Below are 12,803 nucleotides of genomic sequence, written 5' to 3' on the forward strand. Positions count from 1 at the left end.
AGGGTTCATTCCCATACTGCATGCTTGCTGCCTGTGATCTCTCCCCACGGCTCGTGTATTCACGCTCTGCATATGGATCGAAGGTACAATAAGTGCATAAACAGAATGAAACCATCAGGGGTGCTGTGCAAAATGTCTGTTATTGAATCACACAGATTACTGTTGTAAATAAAGGGTCACTTCTAAGGGGTAATTTTGTTTTTACCGTATGATATTTTTTAATTAAAACTCCAGCATTTTTAATTTGTTGTTAGTATTTAGTTAGTATTTTTTATTTATTTATTTATTTTTTGCACCTGTTTTAATTCAAATTAGTTGTCTTTCTGCACTGCAAAACATATGTTAAATAATAAATGTAATAATTAATAAATGTAAGTGTTCATAATAAAGGTTTCTGCAAAAAAAAATCTGCCAATGGATCAATAAAAAATATATTATTTAACATAAATATTCTTATTTTGCAGTTTTTCTTATTGTGTTAATTTGTTCTGCTTTAAATAATGTTTTAACAAAAAAATCATTAAGTCTCATTTGATATACTGTACACTAGTGGTTGTCGCCAATATTTAAAGAGTAAGATGACTAATACTTGGTATAATGTATCTCAACAATAATATATACAATACAGTGCAATGACAAGTGAATACAATTGAATGTATGCTATGGAAGTGGAGGAAGTGCTAGCACTTCTGTTAATTTGTCACTTATTGCATAACATGATACTGTACCTTAAGAAATGCTGATTGTTGTTGTTTAGATGTTACATAACATATTTGGATATCACATAATATGATAGAGTAAACTGTAGCTAGTGTAAAGAATGGGTGTTTTATCAGTTTACAGTTAACCTTCTCTACATAGCAGAAAGGGAGGGGCTTAATGTGTTAAACCAATAGCAGCAAAACATCATGTGAGTTTGAAACATCAGTTTCTTTAAATAGAAACCAGAAAATATTTCTATATAGTAAACAAACAAACAAACAAACAAACAAACAAAAAAAACAGTTAAACGTTCCATTTGAGACAAACTACCTTTCTAAGGGTGTTTACATGACAACGATGTCCTTTGCGTCACTATGCGCCTGTGCACGTACACATTCTTCTAAAGTGTGGTGAATACAAACAATGCAAAACATGCATGCATGGTGTCAATTCGTTTTCCAAATTTGTGGTTTCAGGCCCCCAAATGCCATTGTAATGTGAAATAAACGGACAAAACACATTATTTTTAGTTGAAAACAGTGACGTGTAAATGCCTCCTACATTCTATGGCATTCTACTAAACAAATGGATCTTAGGAGGCCTAGGCCCACTAGGGGGCCTCAGCAAATTTCAGTGTGGGCTCCAATAGTTCTTAAAATGATTTAAATGTAGTAATCGGAAATAATAATCAGAATTAATATGCTAAAACTATGGTGGCCGAGAGAGCCACAAGAAATTAACAAAACATTTTCATCAGTTTGACAACACATGTGCTGCAAATACTCACAACACGACCAAATACAGAAACACACTGCAAATACAGAAATGCTCAGCAAATACTCACAACACAACCAAATACTGAAACGCCCTGCGAGTACAGAAACGTGCAGCAAATACAACACAACCAGATACAGAAACTCACTGCAAATACACACAGACCTCATTGGAAATGTTGTGAGTTGTGAGTATTTGCAGCACATTTCTGTACTTAGTTGTGTTGCGAGCGTTTGCAGAGCGTTTCTGTGTTTGGTTGTGTTGTGAGTATTTGCAGAGCGTTTTTGTGTTTGGTTGTGTTGCAAGTATTTGCAGCACATTCTGTATTTGGTTGTGTTGCAAGTATTTGCAGAGAGTTTCTGTATTTGGTTGCATTGTGAGTATTTTCATCACATTTCTGTATTTGGTTGTGTTGCGAGTATTTGCAGAGAGTTTCTGTATTTGGTTGTGTTATGAGTATTTGCAGCGTGTTGCTGTATTTTGAGTATTTGCAGCACGTGTTGTCAAACTGATGAAGATTGTAAGTGTTTTCTTAAGTTGCAGCATGTTGAGCTCTCTTGGCCACTGTATAACCCCCCCCCCCCCACTAAACATAAATATGTATAACATTAAACTGCTTTCATGTTTATTTTATTACAACATTAGAATCAGAGGTACATTTCAGGAAGTATTTCGGATATTTTCTTGACATCAAAATGTTTGAGAACCACTGGACTAAACTAAAGTTTTTATGTTATTGGTTCATACTATACTACACTTTGCAGAAATTTACAAAAAAGAAACCTTTGACAGGCTATAATTGAAGCACTGAATATGAATATCATCAATGTGCACTTAAATTATTCGCTGCAGTAAAATCATTTGGAATAAATGGTTGCGCCATTCAAAGGACATTTCACTTTGCACGTTTAACATTCTGAAAATGCATACTTCAGAGAAAAGAACAATATTCTCAAAACTCTTTGCTTTTTCTGGGGAAGTGTGAATCTGTTGGGGAAGTGTTCATAGGGCAAATAAAGGCCAACCGCTTTCACAACCACAAAGTAGAACAATCCCTGATAAGAGAATGTTGAGAGAGACAATTTCCTCCTGTTCCAGCTGACATGCATGTGACTGACCTTAGAGAGTAGGTTTTTAACAAGAAAACAGAGTTCCTTCGTCCACTATTCCTTTTGGACAGTATGAACGCTTGACATGGGTTTACTCTACCTAGTACGACTTTAATATTTTAAGAGACTGTTTCCTTTGTCCTTCCTTGTTCTGTTTACTGCTAAACTGAATATGTCGGCATGGAAAGAGAAACTAAGGAGAGTTGTTACAGTGGAGCCGGTGATTTTCCTCTACATGACCAGCACTTTCATCGTAACACCTGCATATCAACAGATGATTATCACAAAGGTAAGAGAGCTGCTACTGTTGGGATTTAAAGCAGGAAAAGTAAAGAGAGAGAGTGAAAGGCAGAGACATTAATCAAGTGCGTTCAGCGAGTCAGTGTTTTGTTCTTTGAACTGAAAAACAGGTCAGCAGGGTCCAGTTCTAGTACACAAAACGGAAATGCCCGAAGCAGAACCACAGAGCGCTTGGAGAATAGCAGTGGATAGCAGTGGAGCTCGAGATGTACTCAAAACCCAAAACTACAGCAGGCATTAATCAAGCCGAACCGGCCATGACAGTCCCAGAGCAAAACAACAGGCGCTGTGATCACTCATGCACCAGATTAAACAATCGCTGACAGTCATTAGTATGTATTCTGTTGCTGAACTTAAACATCGGCTATGCTTGAGAAATTGCAGTACCTTTGTTTTAACCTTGTGCAATGACATTAAATTGTACTTTTTTTTTCATGAGCTGACATGTCCTGCCATGTGACATACAACATTGAAACATTTTTAAACAGCTTTTTTTATTTATATATAATCATTAAATATAATATTAAATATAATAATGAAATTAAAGTATAATTTAAAAAGATGGGAAAAGACTATACATCGAAAATTAATACATTCAAATTTGAGCAAAATAGCAAAAAAATAAAATAAAATAATTATATATATATATATATATATATATATATATGTATGTGTGTTATAATTGAACATAATTGTAAGACTACATGGAATATTTGTCATTTGACATGCACTTAAAGCAAGCACTTGAAGGCAAAAATGATGATTAAAAACAAAAACAGCTTGGCTAATGTCTATTTCATTTGAACAGTAAAAAGTAAATGTATATAGTAAAGGTAAATGTGTGTGTGTGTGTGTGTGTGTATATATATATATATATATATATAATAGTATTTTACAAATACATTACTTTTTGTACTTAAATGTAATATAATTATGAAGGTAATTTTAATAGGTAATGCAGATTTTTTTTTTTTTTTTTTTTACTGTACCATTTTAACATTCTTTTACATTAAAATTAGTATTTTTTTTCACTGTTTAAATTTATTTACATCCTGATGAATTCTGACCAGAGAGAACCTGTGAGTTTAAATGAATGGCCTTTTTTGTTGTTTGTTTGATTTTTTAAAAACATTAATAATAACTTTAACTTTTGTCTAAAAAGAAACAAAAAGCATCAAAGTAAAATAGAAAATGCTGGAAAAATATGTGTGGACTGTAAAGACATTTCTATGAATATAAATAATGCAGTGAATATATGCATTTGCTTAAGGGTGACACTTTCCAAAACATGCAGCTGTTTTTAGTTCCTGCTCTTGTCATATTGAATTTTTTTTTTCGCGAATGTCCTTCCTTTCCTCTCTCCTTTAAGTTCTCTTACCCTTCCAATGAACTCTGCAGTTCCACACATAACAGCTCTCAGAAAAATGTGGATGAATATATCATATGAATGAGCACAACTCCATGCAGTGAAAACTGTTCAAAGATTAAAGAGGGTCCAATCATTTATTGCAAAGTGCTCATTTATGCCACTCTTAATGGCCTTGATTCTTGCCATTTACTCCTTGATATCATCGTATTTGTGAGGTTGCAGTTCGTGAGCTTCCCCGAGGCTTGTTCTTACAATAACTGAGGGCGTCCCCCGGCGCGATGACTTACTGCTCGGGTTGTGCATCATTCCCATAATGCCTTAGCTTAGAGCATCATTACTGACACTGAATAAAAAAGAAATTGAGAAGTAGAAAAACCTCAAAGCTAACCTAAGATGCAATACTCGAATTTTGTTTGATAACATTTACTCTAACTAGAAAAGGACTGTTAAATGTCAAGATGTCAATGTGGCTAGTTTTGTGCAAAGTGCTAAGCCTCACCTAAAATAAAATACTACTGACCTACAGTAACTGTTGCCATCTAACATTTTATCTGACCAACTTGTGCTGTTATCTCATATAAACATGTTATGAACACTTTTGTTCATTTATCTATGGAAATATCATATGAGCATGAGTGCTGTTGAGCATGAACCTATTTTAGCAGGAATTTAATGCCAAGGTAATAAAACACAACATACAGTGCTATAAAAGTACTTTCTTTTTTTGATGAAAATCTGAAAAATGTATGATGTTAATAACTTTTGAAATGTGTCATCACAGTGTGTGATGCATGGTTGCAAGTGTGATATGCAGCTTCAGTTTGGTTCAGTTCATACAATATTACTCAATAATAGTGTATCTGTTTTTATTCCAAACGGAGCCAGAAAAGCAGTGTCTCCAAGCAACATAATAGTGGTGTTTCGTTCAAATTGAACCAGTCGGTTGAGTGAATGGCTTAATGATTCACTTGTAAAGTGTCTGTTCCTGAACAAATCAATATTTTTTGACAGATCAGTTTAGTGTATGAATGAATGATTCACTCAGTGAATGACAGTCACTACTGCCATAGAGATTAAAATGCAAAAAAAAACAAAACAAAAAATGCAATTATGGCTATTCGTAACTATTTTACATTTTGGCAAACTGAAAGCTAATGAATTCGTAAGACTGCATGTGAACATTTGTGTACGATCTGCTTACACCCCAGTAATGGTTGGTGGACCTTCATAATTTTTTTTAACAGTCATACATTTTTGCAGAAATCACAATTTACTGTAGGCCCCCAGCACTTAGCATCCCAATGTTAAAAATAAAATTGTTAGCATTAGGAATGTTTTCCCTGTGCAGCCAGAAACACAAACTACTAGCTAGTTTGTTTATTGACTCGTTCAAAATGACTCACATACTCAAGAGCAGGGTTTGAATCATCATTCACTGAATGAACTCAATCTGACCACTTACTGAACTGCAAATATTACTGTCTTGAGATGAAAATTCCTTCTTGAAAAGAAGGATTATATTATATCATTAGCACATTCAACAGTTATTTTTGTACTAGAAAGTAATATATATATATACATATATATATATATATATAAAATACATTCAGAGCGACAAGTGTAGCTATACAGCTATGGAAAAAAAAGAAAAAAGAGACCACTTGAAAATTCTCAGTGTCTCTGGATTTGAGTAAAATGTCATTTTTGTTTAATTCTGTGAACTACTGATGACATTTCTTCTGAATTGTAAATAAAATGTTGTCATTTAGAACATTTTCTAACAATTGGCCAAAATAACCAAAAAGTTTTCAGACATGTTTATATTCATTTTTAGACAACGCAATACCAATGTTTTAACTTCAGTGTTAATATTTGGTGGAATACCCCTGATTTTCAATCACAACAAATGAAAACACACACACACACACACACACACACACACACACACACACACACACACACAGACACACGTACATATTTATTTATTATACAAGTATTTAACAGAGATATAATACAAATAAAGTGATATGAAATAAATAATATAGAATAAACTATATTACTTGTTCTAGATAGAGCTACTCAAGCTCAGAGACCTGTATCTTTTTTTTTTTGCTGTGTTTACTCGACAGTGTTGTGGTGCTCAATATATAGAAATTTATATTTGAACTTATTTTGAATTACTTTGAATATCTTTTATAGGTGTGTCAAGAATTGCTCAAGAATGATACTGTCTGCAGTAACCCTGAGCACCACAAAGGGGACGAGGAGGTTCAGACGACAGCCTCCTACATCCTGCTTTTGTTCAATGCCACCCTCAGCCTGGTCTCCATCCCTCCCGCCATAATGCTGGGCTCCTGGTCTGACCGCGCTGGCCGTCGCTGGGTCATGGCGCTCCCGTCTGTGTTGTCCATGTTGAGCGGGGGCTTGCTCTTGGCCGTGGTCTTGTTGGAAAACATCAGCGTTTACTGGACCCTGATCGCTGCTGCCCTAACAGGCCTGACAGGTGGCCACGTCTCCATTTTCCTCAGCTCATTCAGCTACCTGGCCGACCTGACCATGGGCTCCAGCTCCAGTCGCACTTTACGCATGGCAGTGGCCGAGTCCATGATATTTGTTGGAGGCACTGTGGGCTTCCTACTGGGTGGATTCTTGGAGCAAGAATTCGGACTCCAGGCAGCATTCGGGGCCTACATTGGCTGCCACGTCCTGGCGGTGCTTTATATTGTGCTTTGGCTGAGAGACCCTATCATGGGAGAACATACATGTATAGCTCCCTATAAAGAGGATACGGCTGAGCAAGGTTCTCAAGCAGACAAGTCCCGTCTGTTTATCCTAAAGTACGCCAAGCTGTCTTTCAAAACAGTGTTCAAGAAGAGGTCAGGGCAGGACAGACTGAAATTGCACTTTCTCATTCTCTGCACCTTCATAAATAACCTGGTGGCTGTTGGTCAGTGAAACTCACACATACACTAACACAGATATACACTATAGGCCAGTGGGAAAAAAAGGTGTAGAAACTGGACATTTTCACAGTTAATTACAAAAAAATGGCAAGTAAAAAATTTTATTAAACGTGTTAAAGTGTTTAAGTAGAATGTCTGAAATAGCATTTTCTCATAAAATTTACTCCAGTAATCTTTCTTTTATTTGCAACTTTAAAAAAATATATTATTTTTTACAGTTTATATTCAGTGTGCATACATTATGTAGGTAAATCTCAAGAAATCTATTAAGAATGGAATTTATTTATTTAAATGTTCACATTATGACACTGTTTTCATGAAATCACCTGTAAAACACTGCAAAGTTCCTGTAATTTATAGTAATTGTAATTTTTAATTATTACATAATTTTAAATTAAAACATTTATTTAAATAATTAAAAATTCATTACTTGTAATATTAATAAACATTTGAATTCAGCATACACTATATTATAAATAATTTGAATAATAAATGGTTTAATTCAGAATGTTATAAATACAAATATTACTATAATCTATACTTTTGAAAATTTTTGACATTTAATTTTATTTTTCTTTCTGGCAAGTAATTCTATTATAATATAATAACATGTTTTCATTAAAGTTACTGATCTACTTGAAAATCTGTGCTATAGAACAGTTTTTTTTATTGTCATTTGAATTTTTATTTACTATTCAAGAACAATTATATATATTTTTAAATATATATTTTTATATTTTATATTTTTATATTAATTATTTTAACATTATTAAATTGTATTTTTTTTGTTTATGTTTATAATGTTATTTTAAAATGCAATAAAAATAAATAAATAATTTTAAATAATATTTTAAATCATGCATTATAATATAAACAGTATTAATACACCGAGGCCCGGTTTCACAGACGGGGCTTAGCTTAAGCCAGGACTAGGCCTTAATTAAATTAAAACATTTAAGCAACTTTAACAAAAATGCCTTAGAAGAAAACATTACAGGTGTGCATCTTGACACAGAACAATGACACTGACATATTTTAAGATACACTATATTGGCAAAAGTATTGGGTCACCACCTTCTAATGAACAGGTTTGACTACTTTAGTAATTTCCATGAGTACAAATCTTAATGTTTAAGCATATAATGATATTATAGAGAATTATGTGCTTCTAATTTTAAAGCAACAGTTTGGACAGGACCCTTTTCTATTCTAACATGACAATGCCTCTGTGTATAAGGCAAGGTTCAAAAAGAAATGATTGATTTAGTCAGTGTGGAAGAACTTGACTGGTCTGCAGAAAGCCAAGTCCTAATCCAAGCTGCACACCTCTGGTGTGACTTTAAATGCAGATCTTGAGCCAAAAGCTCTTTATCAAACACCAATGACTTGTACATATGGGTACAGTCATTTTAGACACTTCCAAAACTGTTGCAACCGAGATGAAAATACAATTTTTAATTATGTTTCCATCTTTGTTGCCACAGTTTTGGAAGTGCCTTTTTCTGCTCTAAAGAAGGGGGTGTCCCAATACGTTTGTCCATTTAGTGTATGCACAAGTCATTGGTGTACAAGTCAAAGGGTCCCGTATTGGGTGACCCAATACTTTTGCCAATATAGTGTATGTCAGAATGATATTTTCAGTTGGGACAGCTAAAACATGCATTTTAGTCTGGGACTAGCTTAAGTCTTGTCTGTGAAACCGGGGGTTTATGATTAAAGTACAGTACAACAAACACTTAAAAATCTGTTGGAGTCCTTTTTTGATTTAGTGCTTTAAACCATTCAGACCTCAACACATTAACTTTTAGTAAGAGAAGTTTAAAATGAAATTTATGTAAAATAATGAAATAATACAGCATAAACTTTGAGATGGCTGAAATGAATTATCAGTGCAGCTAATATGTGCCCCATGGTCAAGTCAACTGTTTATGATGATAATACTGCTGAGGCACTGCAGGGAGATTCTAAAGCACTCAATCTGAGTACTGTCACTCCTGAGGCCAGAGAGAGAGAGAGAGGGACAGTGATGTCTCTATCAATTTCCATAAATTTTTACAATTTGATATTAGTGTTCCTAGTAACGCCTTTAATTTTACCAAATATAATTGTCGTTATTTTTATAGGTTCATAATTGTCCAATCGTCCCGTTTGAATTATACTCTGTATTGCTTTGAAAAACACTGATCTTTGAAAGTCGTGTCAATAAAGAGCTGGAGAGAGAGGGGACATTAATAATAATGTGCTTTTATGTGCGTTTGTGTCTCCAGGGGATCAGTCGATCTTGCTGTTGTATTTGATGTATGAGCCTAGAGAGTTCACAACTGCCCTGTTTGGGGTATTTAACTCTGTGAGGATGCTGTTGTTGGTAAGTGTTTTTTTTTTAATGCAGTAATGCTTTCTCTGATGACTCATGTCTCTCAGCCAACTCAGAGCGGAGATCAGTGGACGTCCTTGAAATACCACTAAATCTTTCGATTTCAGCCTCAAACAGCAGTGGCCCTGAAGTATGGCCATTGACTGGACACAGCTGAGTCTTTGCCTTCTCTTCATTTGAGTCTCTTCTCTAGCACACACAGCTGAGCACAATGCCCTTGCACGTATGTTGTTTATGGTTATTTATGGGATTTTTCCCTGTAGTCAGAGAAAGAACAAAATGGTAAAGACAGGGGACTGACACAAATCTGAACAGACAGCACACAACAAGATACAGCACCAGTCCATTCAGCTTTTTTTTCCATCACATGGCCGGTTCTGCTCCATACGAGCTGCAGTAATTTGGCACAGAGGGACGTATACATTCACATGCTATAAAACCAAGAATGTATAGGTTATTGTAGACACTGTCAGCAAAGTTTAGTCTTCATGACTGTAAAATATAAAGTCTGCTAAAGATGTCAAATTAGCAAATGATTGTGACATTATGTCAGTTTAAAATATGTTTCTTAGATAAATAGTGCTGGGAAAATAACACACACACACACACACACACACATATTTAAATATCACATACAAAATAAAAGTTTTTGTTTGCATAATATGCGTGTGTGTTCTGTGTATATTTATTATGTATATATAAATACACACACATTACAGTATATATTTTGAAAATATTTACATGTATTTATATTCATATAATTTATATTATAAATATATTTAATATATTATAGGCTATATTATATTGTACATTTTTTTGTTTGTTTTGTTTTGTTTAACTTCTAACAGCAATTTTTCTGATGCATTTTATAATTTATTTATTTTATTTCATAATTTTAATTCTATAATTATTATTTATTATGTAATATTATTATAAATTATATTATTATTTATTAAATGTCTCAAATTTAAATCTCCCAATGTAGATTGTAATTATATTTGTTAAGATAATCCAATCAACTGTTACCCTTGTCATGGTCCAAGTGTTGAAGTCTTTAGTGGCATTTTAAGTTAATTAATTGGTGACATTATTAGTTACAGTAAGCATTTTGCTCTCTCTATACACTTTTGGGTATAAGTTTGGGTCCAATAAATTATTTATTTATTAATTTATTTATGAAAAAAAAACACTTTTATTCTGCAAAAATACATTAAATTGAACAAAAATGCGGTAAAGACTTTTACATGGCTGCAGAAGAATTCTATTTAAAAAAGTATCATGGTTTCCACAAAATATATATATATTAATTTTCAACATTGATAATAATAAGAAATGTTTTTTTGAGCAGCAAATCAGCATATTATTCAAAGGATCATTGAAAAAAAATGATTCATTGAATTTACAAGGTAAGGTAAGTGGTTGCAATCAATTTATTTTAGCTACATTTAAATAAACAAATTTAGCTGACTAACTTTCAACTAAATTTGTTTATTTAATTGTAGCTAAAATAAATTGTTTGCAACCACTTACCTTGAAAAATTAAGTATCAGTGTACATTTCTAATAGACAACATGTAGCAAAGTATATAATATTAAACAATAAAGTATGGTGGGGAGTCCATTTTAAAACTATGATAATTATAACTTTTACTATTGATTACCCTTTCAAAAAATCACTGTCTTGTTCCTTCACTGTGGCATTAGCAGAGTAGCTTTGCAGTATGAGGCTGTCTGTACAGCAGTAGTGATGGGAAACAGGTTGAAGTCTGCTTTGTTTTTGCCGTCTGTCATGAGGAACCCTTCCTCCGAGCAGGTCGATGCAGTGTCTTAGAGTGACACTTAAACAAAGCCTGCCAGTTAAGGAGCACCCTTCCTGATTGGAGAGGTGATGGCTCTCCATTTATATCAGGATACACCACTGGGGCTCCAATCGCTCGACTGCCTTTTGTGTGGAAGCCGAAGGCATCGATCCTGATAGAACCTATTATACACTCTGTCTGTAGGGGATGTCAGCTAGCGGGTCGCCACCCAATACACGAAGCGAAAAGTTTTAATTAACCGCAATTGAAAGAGTCAATTGGGGGAAAAAAAGCGAGAAAAGGAAAGACAAAGAAACTTTTTTGAATACAAAGACATCGTAGAGGGGAGCCGATCTTGTGCTTCTAAAGATCTGAAGCATCAAATTCTTGGCAGGTCTGGCTGCGGTGAGCGCATGGCTCCATGCTTGCTGTTTTTCTAAATGGCTGCAGGGCTGGAATTGACTTGTAATTAGGGTGGCGTGTAGTTGGTGAGGAATTATTAAACACTCCAGGCTCTAATGAGTTGATGAAAGTAAAAACACAGAGCGTTGACCTTTTCCGTGGAATGTTTATGCATTCCCATTATGTTTTCTGCTGCAAATCAGAGGCGGTGGCAAAGTCTGTTGACACCAGGCCCTCGCTGGGCATGGGGGGGGTAATTAAATCAGAACTGTTTGCATGAGCAGTCAGGGCAAATGAGTCACGGCGCGCACCTCTCACGCGTGTTCGCACGCAAATGCGGATGCAGGTGAGTTCGCTTTCAAGTGCTCTCAGACGTTCTGAGTGAGGCAGCCTGACTGTTTTTGACACTGTTTCATCAGGCACAAACCCTGAAGGTTAATTAATTCACTGGTTAGGTTTAAACGCGTCTGAGAGAATCTAAATATTTATGGGCTTTGTTTTCATACAAGCTGAACCACAGGACTGTGTAGTGCTTATGTATTCTAGTGTGGTGCTTATGTATTTCCGAGATTACACAGCTGTTATATTACATTATTCAACATCAGCATCATTTTAAGCATTTTGAATTATACATAGATCTTAGTACTCACCAAACGATCGGATTTATGGACGATAAAATGGGTGAAAAATCCCATAAATTTACACTTTAGGAGGGATCATAGACACATCTGTCTTGGGCAACTACATAGCAAATAATAAGAATGATCTAGTAACCACCTAGCAATGCTAGACACTCTCCAAACACTATAGCAAATGCATAGCAATGTTATAGCACTGTAGCAGAAAGTTTTGCGCTATTCACCACTAAAATGCTGTATTATTTATGCCAAGCCAGAAGATGGCGATGTCACTTTTGTAAAGATACAATCAAAAATTAGCATTTTCAACCCCCCCAAAACATCATTGTTCTGTAAATGAAAGGCCATAAACGCAAAAAAAAAATTGTTCCGTG

At 34.5% G+C, this 12,803-nt stretch overlaps 1 protein-coding gene across 3 annotated transcripts in view; it reads left to right on the top strand.

The window, feature by feature from the left end:
- Positions 1 to 2,585: 2,585 nt before the first annotated feature.
- zgc:174356 (uncharacterized protein LOC100137120 homolog) overlaps positions 2,586 to 12,803 on the top strand; it is a 35,915-nt gene continuing 25,697 nt past the window's right edge. For all 3 annotated transcript variants that reach the window (XR_009266815.1, XM_058750155.1, XM_058750156.1), the window contains exons 1-3: positions 2,586 to 2,874; positions 6,454 to 7,201; positions 9,485 to 9,582. Coding sequence is in view for 2 of the 3 variants with exons in the window: in XM_058750155.1 (XP_058606138.1) it covers positions 2,758 to 2,874; positions 6,454 to 7,201; positions 9,485 to 9,582 (963 nt within the window). In the remaining variant the exon portion in view is untranslated. The remainder of the gene's footprint in view (positions 2,875 to 6,453; positions 7,202 to 9,484; positions 9,583 to 12,803) is intronic.

Source organism: Onychostoma macrolepis, chromosome 17, assembly GCF_012432095.1.
Source record: "Onychostoma macrolepis isolate SWU-2019 chromosome 17, ASM1243209v1, whole genome shotgun sequence".
In the NCBI taxonomy this organism is placed as follows: domain Eukaryota; kingdom Metazoa; phylum Chordata; class Actinopteri; order Cypriniformes; family Cyprinidae; genus Onychostoma; species Onychostoma macrolepis.